This window comes from Ciconia boyciana, chromosome 18, assembly GCF_034638445.1.
Source record: "Ciconia boyciana chromosome 18, ASM3463844v1, whole genome shotgun sequence".
NCBI classification, from domain to species: Eukaryota; Metazoa; Chordata; class Aves; order Ciconiiformes; family Ciconiidae; genus Ciconia; species Ciconia boyciana.
This window is the reverse complement of record NC_132951.1, coordinates 5,516,833-5,537,033: the sequence shown is the minus strand read 5'-3', so window position 1 is coordinate 5,537,033 and position 20,201 is coordinate 5,516,833. Positions and strand designations below refer to the sequence as shown.

The 20,201-nt window shown below is 38.8% G+C and overlaps 1 protein-coding gene across 2 annotated transcripts in view; it reads right to left on the bottom strand.

Moving 5' to 3' along the window:
• MED27 (mediator complex subunit 27) overlaps positions 1-18,455 on the bottom strand; it is a 95,070-nt gene extending 76,615 nt beyond the window's left edge. For both annotated transcript variants that reach the window (XM_072883244.1, XM_072883245.1), the window contains exons 1-2: positions 18,203-18,455; positions 15,338-15,482 (exon numbers count right to left, since the gene is read on the bottom strand). In XM_072883244.1, coding sequence (XP_072739345.1) covers positions 15,338-15,482; positions 18,203-18,408 — 351 coding nt within the window. In that variant the 5' untranslated portion in view covers positions 18,409-18,455. The remainder of the gene's footprint in view (positions 1-15,337; positions 15,483-18,202) is intronic.
• Between the last annotated feature and the right edge of the window lie 1,746 nt (positions 18,456-20,201).

Genomic DNA, 20,201 nt, shown 5'->3' with positions numbered 1-20,201 from the left:
AAAGTCCTACCAAATTAATATAGCAATAATATGGTTCATGAGGGGGAAAAAAAATCTTGAAGAATAATGTGTTTTGGTTTATCAACTTAAATTAAATCTTCTTTTTCCCCACCAACCCCTTCTTCATTTTAGGAGTCCTTTGGCTTTATTGTAGGGAAAATGCATTGTGTCTGAGCAGGTGAATGTTCTATGTCCCTGCTGCTTTTAGTTCATGCAACCTGCTATGGCAAAGCAGTTGTCTCATTTGGGTTGTTGCAAAAAATTTATTCACCTTTGTATGCAGATATGGTTGCCTATTACCTGGAAATATGACTTTAAAACACCACATTTGCAAAACGTAATATTCCAAAGCTGCTTGGTCCCTATGGACATCTGTATAATACCAAGCTGCCACATAAAACACTACTAATGAGATATTTTTTGATTCCCCACAATCAAAGGCCTCCACCCTGTAAGAGGGCTATGCCATCTCTCTCTTCCGTCTGTGCTGCGCTTTGAACGAACAATATCACCCCTTGGATGCGTCAACTCTAGCAACTGAGTGGATCATCTAACAAGACAGCTAGACTGCAGCTCTCCTCACAGCCTTCCCCTAACAAAGAGATTTGTTTCTTCCATTTCTGTAGAGTGTAGTGGACTCCTCCTCTCCACTTCAGGTCTTCCAGAGGGAAGGTATTGGCCTGGAGGAAATACAACTAACTAGCTCCCTCATCGACAGGAGAAAGCAAGCGCATTGACTTGTGCCCTTTTATGTATTGATGCTTCAGCTGAGTAAATTAAAATGTACAGGGGAAAAGCAAAGAGCACCAGAACAGGTGTATGACCCAGAAAAGTACAGTAGCAATTTTATACCTTCTTCAATCTTCCTGAAATGTGATTACAGTTGACCTTTAAATCTAGTAGATCAACCAATCAATTCTGCTGGAACAACCCTGTATATGTGATCGAAGAGCATACCCATACTTAAAAAACTTCCAATCGCTGCCTGGCACAGTCATTTTATTTTGCTGTAAAAGTTACCAAGATTTGTCTCAATTGATTTTACTCGCAAGAAAAACACAACATCAAAACTGCAGCATCAGCAGACACTAAAGGTCTTAGCTTCTTGCAGAATGAATGCAGTATCAATAGTTATTAGGATGTATTCATACAAGGTACAAGAGAGGGATGCAAAGAAGATGCTAGTAATCTCACTTAATCCTAACGCAGCCCTAAATCAGGTTCTTTAGACTGTGGGGAAAAAAAAAAAAAGGCAAGGAAAATGATAAACACTCCAAAGTATTTGCCAGGAAAAATGTTGAATTTGGAACTGCAAACATATTTAACAGCCCTTTAAGCAGTAAAGCTTTTGTGTCATGTTAGATGTCAGTTTTATTTCAGCTAATAAATTGTGCTTTAACAAAATAACCAAAAAGAGGCTTCGGGATGGTATTCGTCCATAGTGGGCTCAAAAGTGAGATCAGCAACCACTGTTGATCCTACTTGTAAGCAGCACCTCTCTCAGATTTCTCAGAGTACTCATTCTGTAGCACAATCCTCATTTTATAGATGGGAAAACAAAGACATGCATAACAAAGTGACTTCTGAAACCCCATCCAGCAAGCTAAGGACAGAGGAAAGAAGAGGATGCGCAACTCCAGAGTCCCTCCAGTCCCACTATAAACTTGGCAACGCTGCCACTCCTGAAACCTTCAGCCTCCCCATCAGAAATGTTTTGAAATGTCCACGCACTTGTGAATGTGTGGACAATGTGTGGAAATGTCCACATTTTTGAAATGTCCACACACATCATACACTTGTGTTCACACAGTCAACTAGATAGCAAGTTCTTTTACGCAGAAAGTCATTAACTTCACTCCATATTACATGCTAGGTTGTCCAAAAGCACCAGAAAATTGGAAATGAAAGGTTAGCTTTTGCTTTATCAGGCACAAGAGAGCTTACAGCCTTTAACGGCTCTGTGATCTATGAAATTTCTACAAACAGCTTTGGAAGAGGCACCAAGCAGTGCAGCCAACCAAAAAAACAAAAAAGTGGCACTGAGCAAACTGAAAATGCTACATTGAAAATTCTGAAAATACAAGATTTGACTCCAGAGTAAAACTGAACCATAAGGCAAGCCAGAGAACCTGTTAAGTCTGAGTGCACAGACGACTGCAGAGAAAACTCTAAATAGAACCCAACTGAAAGCATATGGGTAGGGCAGGGAACATTAGAATAAAAATCGAACTAATGGTAAAACACACAGTGATGTTTTTTCTTAAAAGTCATGTAGGAAAAGAAACATATATCCAACCTCATTGAGAGATAACCTTGGGGAGGGGAGGAGGCAGCTATTATTCTTTTAACTGCAGCTTATTTGATACAAGACTGACATTTTCTCTGAATGAAGAATTCTTTAAACATAAAGAAAAGCCAACTTCTGAAATGAGATAGAGCCCAATAACACTGCAGTAGTTGAGAATGTCATGATTTCCATCAAAAAACTGTTTTGCAGAGATTAGGAACAGCTGTTTCAAACTGAATTAGACTAAAACTGGAAACAAGCTGTCAAGACCCAAAAAATATATTTTATACATAAAAGAACGTATTTGATTCAGCTGTTTTATCGTTGTGGTCAGCCAAAAGAGAGAAATACAGTAACATTCTGAGATTCCAGACGTTGTCACAAAGACTCTCTCATTTTTAACACTCTTTATGTAGATTTATTCCTTTGAGCATTTGGAATAGGAAAAATGTCAAACAGCTCATATCACAGATTCTTGAATATTTTCAAACCATGGGCAGCTTAAAACAGTTTAAAGACACCTGAGGACTCTTTCTGCTCTAGTCCACATTCTCTGCTTCTTCTGTAGCAATAACAGGATGTTGCAATAAGGAAAATACACTCAATTGCTGTTGACATGAAGAGATTAAAATAATTCATTTTAACCCACCACTTGTAAGTAACAGTACATGCATATAGGTCCTTTTTGTGCATGCTTGCAGATCCTAGGAGGCTTTTAGTGGGTATTTTCAATATTGATTTCCACAGGAATTGCAGTTTCATGTAACGAGAAGTAAATACATCTACTTTAGAATATACTGTCAAATGTCACATCTAGATATAATTCCTTTGTGTCTAATGGCCCATGCAGTATACAGAGCACCTCTTATACTATGTCGCTGCCAGTTACAGAAGCTTAGAGAATCCAAACACAACAACTAAATTAATCAAGACCGGTGCTGGTTTTGAACAGAACTATTTGTTCCAAGTACAACTCTGAACATGAAAGACTCCTGTGATTTTATTATACGCTGGAAGATGTAGCCATTATACTCTGCTTTCCAACCAAACCTAAAGCAATCTTGAAAATATCCTTAGCATTTCAACATGTTCGTTCAGCATTTCAGCATGTTCGTTACTTTTCATAATAATGATATATACTAATTCTATCCAATAAGTGTATTAGTTATTACTGTCAGCTTGTCAGTACATTTGCTTTTGAAGAAGAGGTATCCGGGAACAAGCCAATTCATGTGCATATAAAAAATGCACACTCCAAGAAATGCATTTTTAACTCACTAAGACACCAGGCAAGCATGCAACTGCAGTCACGCACCATTTCAGCTTTCAGATTACTCACACGGTCTAGCTTTAGGCATTAAACTTGAGTACTTAAGTTCTCAGCAAACTCAGTGGAGCACCAGAGCGTGATTGAATGCTTCACACTAAACCAAGAACCTTACAGAAGAGCACAACAAGATAACTGCTGCTCAGGATACATAAACTTTTGATCTTTTTGTGAAAAGATCAAAAATGTGAAAGACGAGCACCTAGTAGAATCAATCAGCTTTCACTAAATCTTCTTTTATTAATTCAGAGGACATCTTTTGCTAGGTATACTGTAACTGAACAAGTGTCAGTGGCTAAAAGATTTTATTCATGTTTTTTGTTTCTTGTGCAAGTGTAAGCCCTACGTTCAGGCATTTAAAATTAGGTAAAATGAACTGCTATAGATGCTTGGGCTAATCTTGTATCGGCAGAGAAAGTGATAACATGTACTGATAAGTCATCTTTATCTCCAGAACTTCAAGATTTTACAGCTCTAATCGATTTACGTGCTAGCTCACACCAAGAAGATGTACCAACAACAAATGGAGTTAGGAGTGAAGTAGCTCTGAGTGCAATGTTCATATTCTCATCTCTGTTCTCCTATCAACCCCCAAACCTGCCCAACTATGACACTACTCAAACTTCTAGGAGAGCCAAGATACGTTTCTGCAACTACGGAACAAGCCTGACAGTCAGCCATGAAGTTACATAGGCTACAGTTTTTAGTACCACGTTTAGAATATTGTTTTTCCACTTTTCTACTCCCAGCTGACCCAAGACAGAAGACTATAATTACAGGGGGCAGGAGGGAAGAAAAAACCCAAGCCCATTTCTCAAGAGGCAGCATTTTACAACAGAAGCAAAGCTCTGGTTTTTTATAGAAGAATCATTCAGAGCTCCTGCAGAAAGCAGAACACCAAATTCAAGTATACCTAAAAGTTGGGTCAGAAACAAAGTTCGCCTGCAAAACCAAGCATTTTTAGAAGAATGTAAAGTGACCACAACTACAGCAAAGCGTGGACTTCCTTAATGGCTTGCTTAATGTTATTAGTGAAATCTTACAACTTTGGGGACAACAGACCACCTGCTTCAAATTATCAAGCAAAATTTTATTGTGTTAACAGGAATATTTTGGAAAGAGCAAATTCACTCTGAAAGTTCATCTGAGATCAACTGCACATCTTTTTCAATACACCTCCATCTATGTGAAAACCAAAAACCAGGCACAGATGTGAACAGTAATGGTACTGATGTCATGGTCTGTAATTCCTTACTCACATTCTTCAGTTGTCAGAGCACCAGAGCCACAAAACACCACCACACCTGCAGGGCAGGATTATTCTTTCCTCCCAGGAAAATAAAAATCAGTATGCATTGATCCCAAGAGGCAAGAGATTTCAAGAATCACCATAGCCCTTCTGATGTTGAAGGCATGTAACCCAGAAGCTCAGTATTAACTACTGCTGAATATAAAACTGTTGCCACATTTTTGCCAAATGTCCATTTCCATGAAGCAGTAGCCAAACCAGTGGTCTGAACCGCACTTTGATTACATACAGCTCCTTACACAGACCATTTCCAATTTTATTAGCCTTCAGGCAATTTCCATGTTTTGCAGCCCAGTTATCAACAGTATCTGATTAAGATACAACGGGGAAGAATTGAGTATTGCTTATATGCAATTCGAACAATTAAATCACTCTGTGAACCGTCTGAGGGGGGCAACTTTAGTAACTTCAAAAGAGAATTCCAAAAAAGATTAGAGAGATGAGCGCACTTCTGCATTAAAAAGAAGTAAGTCACACAAAATGACCTAACAACAATAGTAGAGAGCAACAGGGTGACATCATTAAATTTTCCATTTTATTTTATTTCCTCTAGAAGCTATAAAAAAAAAAATCTTTTCCATATAAAGAATACCAATGGGATGCTTATCACTTGTATCAGTTATTTTATATTAGTGTTCGTATTCCTTGAATGCCCTTCATACGAAGGTCCCCAAATGCTTTACAAACATCTTTAATTTGCCTCAAAGAAAGTGAGATGCAACTTTAAGTCTCTGAAAACATCCTTTGTGCTTCATGGTGGCCACCATCCACTGGAAGATAAGTCAGGCTTTCATCACCAGTAGCAAGTCAGTCTGAGCCACCGAGAGCTGAGATAGCAGGGCAAATATGACATTCAAAGGAGTGCTGGGTCCGAGGGTTTCTTAAAATGCTGCTCTTGTTCTGCAGTCCTACATAGTCTTCAATTAATCCTTAGACAACATGGATTTCCAGTTATACTTGGTTGTATTTCTCAATTCCTGAAAGTAAAGCCTTTTCTTCCGACCTAATGGTTGTACCATTACTTATTCATCTTACACACTGCATTTCTGTGCCTGTGCATGGCTTGATTCAAAGTCTATTATTAATACAAAGCAATGCAGTTTAAAACAATTTGGTTTGATGACCACATTATACAGCTTAGAAAGGGAAAGTGATCCCTGACTTACAGATTACATAATTCATCCATCCAACATGAACTGTATGAAGGGTTCTTGCAGAGGAAAAAAAGGAGTTAGGGGAGGAAGAACTGGGAGTGGGCAGAAGTGTTTTGGTTAAAATAGAGCAACATCGATCATTTCCATCCTGAAATAGGCTAACAGCTAGAACATTAATACTTATCAAAGAAACAGGGAAAAAGGCCCACTCATTAGCAAATAAAGGTGTTGCAAAGCATTAAATAATTCTCACCAGCTGACAAGGGGGCTGTGATTTATAATAGTGTGTATTGATATATCACTTCCCATAATTAGGAAAAGTGAGACTGGTACAGCTTACAGCATTATTTTGATCAGAGCCTTGAAAAATACTGTTGAACAACAACAAACACCAGGCACCACAACAGAAAAACACCACATCACGCTCTCAGGCTGCTTCAGATTTGAAACAGAGTATTCTAGCAAAATTCAGTAAGAAAGGCAAATTCTGTTTGGACGCATATAACCCTATTTCACAACAGCATCCTAGTGTGAATTATTACTATTATAACTCTGGGAAGATCACAGATATAAAACAGCCAACTACATAAACAAGCCCGAACCAAAGGCTAATTATTTCTCTTTTTTTTTTAAAGCAACAAAGTTACTCATCATCACTCTTCTCTTCCTGAAGTAAGAAACTAAACTCTGTCTACTAAAATGTCAATGAAATTCAACTAACCTTCAAGGGAATTATACCAGCACAAGGTGGCAAATGTGGCTAATTCTTTTTTCTTTGCACTGCCAGAAAGACGCTATGGCAGGTGAGAAAGTGGCAATATTCATTTCCTTTTCTTCCAATTATTAGGTGTCAAAAACACTTTTATAGTTATACATGGTAACAATAAAATAGTTAGGATAGCCCTGGGTTGGGCTTTTGTTCAAAACCAGGATAGGAATCAAAGACAAAGAAACACAAGAATTCAGAAGCTGCAGATTCTAGGGACTCCCAGCTGAGGAGGGAAGATGCGCCCTCCAAAAAGAAGATGCCATAACCGGTGTTATCCATGTCCAATGCCCCCAGGTGCTGCTTTAGGCAGGATCTCTAGGGAGAATAAAACCCACCCAACATACAGTAGTTGGTGATTCTGTCTTTACTTTTACTGTTGCTATTATTATAAGCTTCCCATAATTTTCATTATGGCTTTCACTATTTTTACTGTTTTTCCCCTCTCACTATATTCACTTTTTTTTTTTAATTAAACTATCATTGCATAGCTCAGAGACCCTCAGAAAAATTTCTTGTGCCACCTTTTTCCTTGTCCAGTAAAGCATACGTAGACTACTGTAATTCTTGGGCCCTCCCCCCCCCCCTTACATTTTGGTACTGGCTCTTTTTTCCTCCTCATAGCTTTTCCAGTGCTTTTTCCCACAGCACTGGAATATCAAGGATAATTTGCACACTACCTGAATTTGCCACCCCTGTCATAGTTGGTCACTAAAAGTCTACTCTGCTATAATAAAACTCGGTATTCTCCAGGCAGACAACTGAGCAATAATTCATAACTATGGCAGCTGGAGGCAAAGAGGTAACCACCTGTTTCCTAGTCATATTTAGAAAAAAAATTTAATGTAATTCCGAACAGCAAAGGCATTTCACCAAAACATTTGCCTAAAATCACACAAAATTAAAAGCCCATAAAGGGCATTTTTCCAGACTGCCAGGCAAACAACATTAGTCACTAGCTATATAATACTTGGCATCTACAAAGCATTTCTGTCCAAAGAACCCAATGCACTTGAGACACATTTAGACTAGAAACTATCCCAAGAAGTAGGTTAAGTATTATTATCCTGTTTTATCCATAAGAAAAATTAGGCACAGAAAAATCATGCATCCTGTTCAAGGTTACAACAAAAATTAATAAGAAAAGCAAGAATAGAATCCAAGTGGCCCAGCTCCTATTTTGTGCCCCATGTACAAGAAAACACCAGTTCGTGCATCATTCATTTCTCCAGTGACAGGAATATAAACTCCCATGGCTTATCTGCACAGGAAAGGAGTCCACAGCCAGTAATCCCTAAGAGCCTTTCCACTCCAGCTCCCTCTATGAAGCACTGATTCCGCTCTTACAGAGCAGATTAAAATGTGCTCTTCGGAGTGCAACAGAGATATCCTTGTAGGGACTTGCTGCTTTGCTTCAATTAAAATCTTACCTTATTTTTTCATTTTTTCCCTTCTGTGAGCAAACCAAGGGATTATGGTCACTTCAAATCTTTTAAGTAACTTCTTTAAAGCTCCTGCTCACTGAGAATACCAGTATGTCAAGCTGCACCACTAACCTTCCCACTCTTACCCCAGCAAGCACAGGGGATCTTCAAAAGCAACCTCCAGAAGCATTAGGCAAGCAGATGATCCAGTTACCATGATACAGTTTTCCCTCAATGCCACACGTCTGTCACTGATACTACAGTACTCCTGAAAAGAAAATATTTCCCAGTTTGGGTGGATGAAAACTCAGCAGAATAAGCTGGATCTCCATGCAACAGTATGCCACAATATTATAACACTGCATTTTTGGAGACAAAACGTCCTGAAAGGACAAAATCTTGGCCATCTGCCTGAACTTCCAAAGAACTGCCAACATAATAATTCAGTTACATTGTCTATGCTACTGTAAAACTACATTAAGTTCAAAATGTTTGAGTGCATCCAAAATTTAAAATTAATGTTCCTTGAAGTGAACACTTTGTTTTACAATCAAGTTGAACAAAAAAAAAATTACTTCAACAATATTCCTCTACTGTTATGGTTAACATTTAATGTCATTTATTGTCATTAAACTCAATATGTGTGTCTAATCAATACTAAGCTACCAAGGGCAGTCGTAACAAGTCTGGACTTTCTCTACAGGCTCCATTGATTTCTTTTTTTGAGACCTACAACACACACAATTTATACAAATAATATATCAGGGAACACATCAAAATAATTTAATAAACAAAACCTATATATTCCTTTTCTCTTCTGTCATGTGACAGAAAATCATTTTAACTCATTACTGGTAATTATCTCAACAGTTCGATTTTAAATTTATGTAAAAACAAGAGGAAGCTATGAAGTAACAAATTTAAATACAGATATTTTTTAGTGTATTTCAACATGCAGATCAACAGTAATTTTTTTTCATTTTGTATTTTGCCAGCATATTACTTTTAAATAAATTTATGACAACTCCTGTCCAGCTCTGTTCACTTGGAATATTTACAATACACTGATATTGTAAAGTTTATGCAAGTTGCCATAATCTTCTTTTCACAGATGAGTAAATTAAATAATCTGATCTAAATCCTACTCACCCAGAGAATCACAAAGTCAGAAAAGTTGATTTTTTTGCTTTCTGCTTGAAGTGGTAGATAACAGCCTTTCCATACACACAGTTATCATGTTTTTTAAGTACCATCTCATGATGGTAAAACAATACCACCACCACTCACATACACCTACGCACATAGGTTCAAACTACAGAAGTGTTGGAATTGGAGTACAGCAAACCAACAAATGAAACTCTGAAAACAGTAGAGCAGACAGCACTGCAGTTCAGTGAAGTTAAAATCAAGGGAAAAATTTAAAATAACATCACCTGTTCAAGACTACAATTGTTCTAAGTTTCCCCCACTTCTACTGCTGTTAACAATATTCTTTGAAAGTCTGAAAATAAACTCTTTGCTGCAAAGGGGTGGGGGGAGGAATGACAACTTGTAGAAGACTATTTTCACTGGGGCAAGTAAACTCTGCTAATACTGCTATCACTCAGCAACTCAGGGAAGACTTAGTTTGCTGCTATCCAACAAACTCAATGTTTCTTAAATCTGGTAGAAAGAGTATTTCTACAGTGTTGATTTGGTAGTTGATCCATTTTGCATATACCCTTCAAATAAACAAACAAAAGCAAATAAGCAAAAAATCTCTACCAGTGATTAAAGCTCAAACGTTGAGCATGAACTACTCAACAGCACCCCATTAGGAGCCGAGAAACTTGCCCTATAAAAGCATTTCCCTTGCTCAGTGGACATATAATACGCCATATATTTTCTGTTCCACTGAAGTCAATGGAAACACCTTAACAGACACTCCCTCGGGCATGCACAGGGCTAGGGTATACAAATGCTTTGCCAAGGGCAAAGAGGATGAACAAATACACACTACAGGCAATAAATAACCTCACTAAAGCAGCAGATGGAAAACAGAAGTTCATACCACTCAAAGAATGAGTTTAAACTCCTGGATTCCAAAAACCTGCATCTACCCTGATGGCCAGCATTACTGCAGCTGTATTAGGCAACCACACCATCACAAGCTTTATTAAACATTTTATATATGGGTAAGTATATAATATTGGTTTAATCTCATCACCAGCAAGTATTTTTTCCCCCCACAAAACCCCTTTGTCACCCAGCATTGAGAACAAACATCAAGAAACATGCAGTTGCTTAGTAAATGACACTCTTCTTCATGAGATTGTGGTCTCATCTACCGCAGAAAACGAGAAGCATGCAGGAACGAGGAAGGCCAGCGTAAGGGCACTTGCTCTTCATGACACTTCCACAGCAAGAGAAGTGAGTTCTTCCAGTGCTCTGTCACAAACATGAGGTCACATCTTTTTTAAAAAATCAAAACTTAATCAGTATTCCAGTCTAATTTAGTGAGTGACTTTTAACAATTCCTTTCATCTAAACTTATAGCAAATGCATTCTCCCCTGTGGTAGTTTCCCATGAATTCCAGTATAATGCAAGAAGCAAGCACCTGGTAACAAGAGGTAAGGCAGCAGCACCCTGCACGTCCAGTCCTGACTCTTCCAAGTAGTATCAGGCCACATACATATAAACCAGAAACCCTTCTGACTGCTACTGTCATCTTAGATTTCAGCTGCTCAGACACAACAATCATATTACAAAAAAATTCAACAGCTAAGTAGTACATAACTACTAAAACCAGAATTCAGCTACAATTACTAAACAGAGACAGTCCACATGAAAAAAACCCTACTGATTTCTACAAACTTCCTAACTTACCGATAATACTTTACCCACATTACCCATACAGAATGATAGCTCATTTTTATCTTATCTAATATTATATCTTCAGTATTACATTAGAGGGCACATATGGATCCTCCTGGGAAACAGTACTTCAATTGTAATGAAGAAAACCTTTTTTCTTAAATAAAACTGAAGAGGAAGGAAAAAAAAAATTTATCAAGTAGACCTAAATACTGTTCCATGGCTACTACATGCCTCCATGCACCCACACTCAGCAAAGTAATTTACTTATATGATTTCTACTGATACATAAAGGAAGCTAAAGCAAAGAAGAAAAACCATTTAGCTCTTGTTTGCAGTAAGATCAATTGAAACTTCCTGTGTTTTTCAGCTATAGCTTGTAAGCTCTGTTAAACACCTGGAAAAGTAAAGTTCCTTTACAGCTGCCTGTGTATGTAATTAATGCATTTGACAAGCTGTTGTGTTCCCAAACAGCTGCTTCCATTATATGGACAACTTTACCATCTGCAAAACAATTGGGTAAACTACAGTAAGTAAATATCAGGATAGCAGGTGCTAATAAATAACAAGTGCTGCCAAGATAACACACTTCTGTAAGGAAAGTTTTAATTTTTCCCACTGTACTTTTCTGTACCTCTGGAGCAGGCAAACTTAAGATACTCAGAAACAGAGGAACTAGTGTTGTGACTCACAGGAGCAGTGAAATAAGGTTTGGGGCAAATATCTCTGAAATCACAACTAAATGCAATTAATCTCTATTGCACTAGGCCAAAGAGTTAGGTCACTAAATTTGCACCTAAAAGTGAATCTCTTCACAATACATAACCAGCCACAGCTACTCATATTAAATGTGGTAAAGAAAACAAGTTGAAAAGTGTCAGGGAAGTCTAATCTCCTATGTTAACATTCATATCTTAAACAAAATTTTCTAATTTATGCCTGCAAGTATGATCTTCACTACACTTCCCACCCAGCACTGCTATTTAACCCAAAAAGCTTGTCCATGCATCCAAGACCAGATCAAAACTGGGCATTTGCTTGACCCAGCATCAAAACAAAGCTGCAAATAGAAATAAATAACTGTTCTAACATCCAGTATCTCATGAACCACAAGGAATGATAATTAATAGAGCCTCAACTGCAATTTAAGCAAACAAAACTATACAAGCTATTACTTGTGCAACCAGTTTTGCCAGAAAAAGTAAGAGTCACATAGGTAGATATGATCCACCTCCAGATTTACAAAATTGCTTAAGTTTTAGGTACATTCATACACTTAAAAAAAAAAAAAAGAACCAATTTGGTAGTACTATGCTTTAAAGAGCTTCATGTCTTATTTGGAAGGTTATTGTCACTATATTCTCCAAAAACTGGCCAAGGCTATTGTTTCCAAAGCAGAAATACTGATTTAAGTGGCCCAACTAAAAACCTCAGCTTTTAAACAGACTATTATATAGGATAACTTTTGAAATGTTGGGGGTTTTTTTGGTTTGGGTTTTTGGTGGGGGGTTTTTTTGGGGTTTTGTTTTGGTTTTTTTTTTAAGAATTACCATTTCAGGCCTCTAATTGTTCTTTCAGTTTTAGATAAAAAATAGCGCAGCAAAGTTTTTTTTAAAAAAATATATAGTACTATGTATAGTGCTTTGATATAGTGAACAATAATTTGCTTCTCGTGAGATAGCCCAGTTATTACTACTGACCTTACTCATTCTTGTCCTACAAGCTACTACTACGAGCCTTTCCATGTTTTAAAAACAAACAGAATGCATTGAAACATGCAATGCAATGTCTGTGTACTCATTTTCCCTATATTTCATGAATGTCCTTTTTGAATTGCACCATAGCTCCAAAACTCTACTGCATCTATCCTCCCCTGGCAGCCACGTGGCTATTCATGCCATCAGTAATGCACGAACAATCAGAGAGAGAGGAAAATGCCCTTACCTCAGCTCATCAAAAATACAAGCAAGCAAGCCACAAAGGGGTCACAAATTAAAAATTAAATGCGGACAGACAAAGTGTATTGACACATCACCACATCTAAATCCTCCCTTTGAAGCAACAGAAAACACCAGACACACATAATAAGAACAGAAGGCGGCCAAAAGATGTAATGAAATAACACTTATTCAAGAAGTGTATTTAGCAATGAAGAATTAAGCAGCAGTATACACAAGCATCAATAGGGTCTTCGTTGCTAAAGGTAAATCCAGCCGCTAACACCCTCACACAGGTAACACATCTGCTGTTAGAAACAGGGGCAACCTATCCACGCCTGCTGGTTACTGCAAACCCTAGAAAGGATGCTAGTAAAGTTCAGAAGAACCATTAGGTAGAAAGTAGCTATTTAAATACAACTTAAACAGTATCTTTTATTTTAGCTGTAAAACAGAAGTCAAAGACAGAGATAAAAGAAAAAAACCACTTGTTTTCTCCTGGAACATTTAACTGTGTATATGAGTGCACAGGATGCTAAAACTTTCTGCTTTCTGAAATCAGAATCCAGTATTACTAAAAACTGCTCTTCAAAGCTCCATAACACTCTAAGTTAATAAAAAACTTCATTAGAACAACTCTGCTAAAGCTATTTCATTACCAGCTGAGTTGACTCTTATAATGACCTAAAGAATTAAATCACTGAAGACTTAATTCCATTACAAGTTTAGAAGTATAAATGTTAGATGGTTTTGTTGTTTTCTGAAAGTAGTAAATGAATTCTTCTTTCTTCAGTACCAATAATCTGCTGCTAACAGCAAGAAACACAAGCAAACATGAAACATTTTCTCAATAAATCTCTACTTAAAAATCCTTCCTGCCCCCAATTTTCCAACCATACCAAATTTCTGTCAATGCAGAATTCTACTGCTTTTAGAAGACAATAACACATATTTGTATTCTGAAAAGTGACTGAACAAACATTATTGTAGTATTCATCCAAACATTATTGTAGTATTCTATTTTAAATCTGAATACTAGATTGGTTGACTCAATGTATAACAAGAATTTGCCTATGAAGTACTTGTGTAGTCTGAAAGTCTTCCTTGCTCATGTGTCGCAACAAATAATTTAAAGTGGAATTGTTTCTTTTAATGCCCTAAATATTTTCAGATTTATTGTTCTTGCCTACTCCTGCTGTCTTCTATAAGGTTGTTAAAAGCTACAACTCTGGAATCTCTCACTAGTAACAATTATCATAACAGAAAAGAATCCATCTTTTACCATTTTGTAACAGCTCACTAGTATTTCAAAGATAATTTTAAGAAAGCTTTAAAATACATATTCATTTAAATATTTCTATAAAAAGTAATAAGCATGCTCAAAAAATTCAGGATAGGAACAGGCAACCTGAATCATAATGGTGCTCACACAGAGACCAGTAATAATTGCAATAATGCAATGTTTACTTATTTAATAAAATCAGATGGGAGGAAAATAATATTTTTGACCCACAAGTAGACTATGTTCAGAGCAGAGAAGGAAAGATACCTATCCAATTTCTGTCTCTAGATATAGTGAACATACAGGTTTATGGAACGGAATTATGCTCATGAGAAAGAAGTTTCTTTCAACAAAAACAATTCATTTTTTAAAAATGGAAAAAACTGCATTAACATTACCTGCCCTTTTGTTTTATTTTAACATTACTTAAAATTCAATGCAATATATACAATCTGAAAACACTAGCTATGTCAAAGCTGTTGAATACAAAGTTACTTCTGAGACCAGGTACAAATGTTTTTTAGCAGCAGCAAATGGTATGGCAAGGCATCAAGATTTCTGATGATAAGATCTTCCCTATGTGTTTCTTTCCTAGAATTAGGTTTGGAGGTGATGCAAGCTCTTGATTCTCTGCTCTAATATCCCACTGCCCTCTGCTACAGTGTCTACTGCCAGATGCAAGGACACAATATACTTTTATTTTGTATCTAAATAAGATGCTGAACAGCTAACGTGGAAAGTATTATTCTGCTTGGAGTTAACACCCCCTTTGAAAAACAAAGGCACACCTCAGAAAAATCTCAGAATCACAGAAAATCTCCTCTCAGTTAAAGCACCATTTTTACCCTTAAGAGTACATTTAGGTACATATTATGCTCCTCAACTTCATAACAAACTCAGCAATTTTGACAGTCTCCAATACTCAGAGGTCTACTATATCTCAAATCAAACATTCTGTAGGAATATACAACTAAATTACATTGATGTATTCTGTTACCTTATTTGACCATTTGTAGGCTTGAAGAAGTTGGCTGTAAAGAGGTGTTTTGTCCTGAACAGGATCTAGGCTCAACAGTCCACTATTGTGCAGGGGATGGTTCTCGGACGGTTTACCAACTAGGTTGCTCAGACGCTCCAGTTCACTGAAAGAAACCAGAATGGCATTTTTTTTAAAGTCAGATCTGCAGATACAGATATCCAAGATGTACTATCCTCCTGCAGGGACAGCAATCATGCATGAACTCTAATGTACTACCTATTCGAGTTTTAAATACCTGTCCAATTCAATTAAAAAAAAAAAAAACAACCAACCTTAATCACTGTCATTACCCAAACAATTTAAAGTGGTCTGTTAGTCTTAAGCTCAGTGCTTCTAAGGAGAGAAAGTACAAGTCAAGAGTCTTTGTAAGAGAACCTGGAAAGAGTCAAACTATGCTGGGTCCTGTTCACAAGCACTTCCAGAACACAGGGCATCTTCTGAGCAATGCATACCCTCAGGAACTTCAAAATTCTGACTTAAGCACTGGCTGCAATACTAGGGGCAATACTAGAAATATTCTTTCACCCATCAAGCAGGCAGATGCCTCATCATTTCATTAAAGATCTAGAAATTAAAATTGTCCTCATAGAAATATACAGAGGAACTGGCACCAGTCCTAAGCCTGGAGATGGCCCTGCAAAGTCTGTGATTACTCTCAGCAGGTATACACATTCCAAGTTCTCAAGGCAAGGAAGCATCTTCTGTTTTCCATGAGCAATTTGTACATTTGTAGATGTGTATAAAATACTCAACTAAAGCATAAGCAGACACTTTTCCCATGAAAAAAAGCTCGCTGTGGAATGATCTATTATTGCTTCATATCTCATTTGTCAAACGCTACATTTAATAATAACAAAAGTTAAGCAATTTTTAAAACTTGCATTAATCAGCGACAGAAGAAAGACTGACTACTTTGCACAGATATAAAATGCAGTTTTTCAAGTGACATGACTAATCAGGTGCCTTTCCTTTTGACTTCCAAATGTTACATCCTCCTCTGAACTTCAGAACTTCCACTAGATTAAAAGCAGGATTCAGACCCTTCAAAGGGTGACTTCTGAAAATCTCTGTAAAGAAAAATCCCAAGTATCTCAATTTGCATTTAATGAAGGTTACAAAAATAAATGCCAACAATCAGGGAACTGACAGTTAAGAGACTTCCACACTTTACTGCAACAAAATTCTCCTTTATTAATCATCACTCCTTCAAGCTTCTATGGCCTACATTCTTTCTAAGCCTCTGGTGCTGTGAACACTCATGAATGTGCTTAGTATTTCTTGACAAAATAATACAATAAAATAAATGTGAATAGACATAACAACTAAGGATTTGCTGAACGGGGATCCTAGTCAATACCTTCATGGCATGAACCAAAGTCCACCGATATTAACTTCAATCCACCTTGCTACTTGAAATCTGTGCTTCCCAAACATGTAACAGAATATGCATATAAACTACAATATTTTGGGGCAGTTGTGTTTCAAAAAAGACAAATTACTCAAAAATATTTAAAAAAAAAAGAGTTATCTTGCAAGGAATCAGGAAAGAAATGGTCACCAAAGCACTGATAAGCATATCCACTAATGGTGTGGAAGAGATGGTGAAAAAGGAACTGGTGAAGTTTGATGAGGAAGCTACTCTCAGGTATGGTAGTAAGGACAGGGACTGACTGTAAAGAATCACACAAGAACTTCACAGCACTTAAATACTGGATGGTAAAGTGCAAAGCAGAGGAGTGTAAAATACTACACATGAGACAAGACAGGTCAGAGCCAATTGCTATCTATTATTGTTTGGGAACAAGATTTCAGGGTTATACTAGGTAATTCTTTAAAAAGCTACCGAGCAAGACAAGAAGGATAACCAAAGGAATGGCACAGCTTCCGTGCAGGGAATCACAAAGCCTCCTCAACTTGAAAAAAATGAAAACCAAAGGGGTACAACAGAAGCCTATAAAGCTGTGTACAATATCATTCACAAAAATTATTATCTACCACCTTTCCCAACAGAAGGGAAGAAGCAGGTAACAAATTATATTACCACAATCAAATTATATTACCACCTATTAGCCAGCAAGAAACAAATTCTTGTACACAAGACCCGGAACCCTAAATCTCAGGAGGCCAGAAGATGTGCTGGGCAGGGGTGGTTACGTGCTTGCCCTGCCCTTGGACACCTGCCTGGACAGCACTGATGGCTTCCAGGAGGATACAACTGAACCCAACAGCCCACAGGATCCGCATGGACCATCGGCCTCAACAGTTTGTCTCTATTTTTGTAAGCACACCTGCTGGCACTAAACAACTATACTTAACGTGGACTAACTTTCCAGCCTTACAAGTTTTGGTAATAAAATGGTCACTCTTGAACCGCTTGGAAGCTATTGAATAGTCAGAGCCTAAAAAGTGATTTTTTTTCTTAAAAAAAAAAACACAACTTCAGAAAACAGAGAAATATCTCCCTGCAACCAAAAGCATTCAGCTTGCCACAGCAATCCCACCGACAGCTCCTTTTTTAAAGCAAAACAAGAACAAAAACCAGGTATACATTATGAGCACCACTCATCCCTTCGGAGGCTCTGGCATGAAGCCCACGGAGGAGTAACGCGCACGATGTTGGACGGAATAAACCGGAGCGTTTTCGCATTTATTTGCCTAAAACTTTCTCCGGGAGTGGAAACGACACCGCCAGGCGCCTCCGAGGGGACAGGCCCCCGGAAGCCCGGGACCCCTCTCCCCGCCGCGCCGCCACCGCAGGGCCGGGGCCGGGGGCCCGGCTGCACACCGACGCGGGTGGAAGCCCCCTCAGGGCCGGCTGCTCACCCCAGGTCGCGGCTGACGGAGTGCAGGCTCTCCTGGAAGGCGGCCACGAAGCCCTTCTCGCGGCCCTCCAGGGTCTCCTTGTTCCGCATCCCATCTTTCAGACAGTCGAAGACCCGCGTCACGCTGGAGCGCAGCGCCTGGATAGCGGCGATGGCCTGGGAGAAGGCCTCCAGGTTCACCCCGGGGCTCAGCACCCCCTCCGCCATCTTGGCCGGCCGGGCCCGGCCTCCGCCCGCCGGGCCGTGAGGAGCGCGGCGAGGCCGCGGCGCCCCGGGGCAGGCTGGGAAATGTAGTCCGGGCTCGGCGGGAGCGAGCAGCGGGGCCGGGCGGGAAGTGACGCCTCCCTCAGGGGTGCCGCGGGCGGGAGGGCCGGTTGGCCGGCACAAGAGGTCACTTTCAAGCCTTTTATTCTCTTTTTCTAACCTCAGGGATTTCTTCGGCAAAGGCGGGTGTGCCCCGGCGCCCTGAGCCCACCGCCTGTGCCAGGAGGGGCTGAGGAGGTGCCTGCCCGGCCCCAGGGCGGGAGCCAGGGGCACAAGAAATGAGCACTGGCATGTGCATCTCTAAAACACCTCTCTCCTTCCTCAGAATATTTTTTTCCAGTGAAATGTCCTGTTTTCTTCTAATTTCCTGTGCCGTGCATCATTCTCTGCTCATAATACAGGGTATATTGCCTCCTCTGGATGCTCTATATGGATTTTTCCAGGCCAGGGTCCCCATCCTGCTGCAACTATGCTTAGCTTTAAGCAGGCAAGACTACTTCTATAAGCCTTATGCTCATGGACAGACTGAATTCAGATTTTAAGGTTGGGCCCCATGTTACGGTTCATGTATCAGCCATGATTACCACTGAAATCAATAGGACGAGGACCCTGTCTTTAGTATTGAATGTTTGCAAAGCACTGCCAAGTTTGACACTGCTATCACAGCACTAAGTAGTACTAGCTGGATTTTGTAGGAGCTGCTTATGTTTCCGATGCCACCGCCAGCTCTTTTCAACCTTAGAATGCAGCTAAAATGAACAGAGCTAAAATAGATGAAGCACTGTGCAGGCCAATAGTCACTCCACACGGAGTAAATTGCAGCACAGGGCTAGGTTTTTTGTTTTTTCAACTTCTGAAGTAAAAAACAACCTCTTTCATAAAGGTATTAATTAAATTCAATAAGCACAATCCACGCAGTCAGATCCTTTAGTCAGGGGTGCTTTTTTTTAATATGTAAAATGGAAATGAATATGACAAGGACTGGCAGATGTGTCAGTGGCCAAGTGAAGCGAGGCTTTGCCCTCCACTCAGTGACACTTTCCTGTCTATCATGCAACAGATTCTGAAAATTGCATCTGATCAATTAAATGTTCTCAGACAACATGCGAGATATTGATAAGTGAAACCCTATTACTTAGCATGAAGAATGAGAAAATGAAAAGGCTGTGGTTTTACTTCTGTTGAGCTTAGCGATGCTGTTGTAGCTAAGCACAGAGGTGAACCAAACCTGGAAGCAATACAGTCTGAAGCAATGTAGTTCAGCCTACATAAACAGTGAAATATAGAGTGGTATACTTCAAAGAATCAGCAATGGACTGAGCGCACTTAGTAAGGCAAATATGAACAAGATAGGAATAGTTCTTTATGGAAAAAAGCACTGAATCAAAGAATAGCAGCCAGAGGCAGAAAGGACAGGACTACCTCAGCCAGACTGGCAACTTAAACTGTTTATGGATCCACAATATTAGTTATGTTTTAGACACAAAATACCCTTCTTTGGACTACAATAGATTGGTCAAGAAGGGGCTGTGTTATTATAAGGGAATACTTGTAGGCTGAAGGATCATTCCTGCATGGCATTATTTTTTTTCCTCTCAGTGCAAAGTTCAGACTCAGGGTGCACATTGCAGATGTCTGTAACTTGCTTTATATGCTATCCCTTGGAAATGGATGATTCGTTTCCATTTCTTGCCCTCTGAGGTAAGATTTATTATTTTTAAACATATATTTTCAGC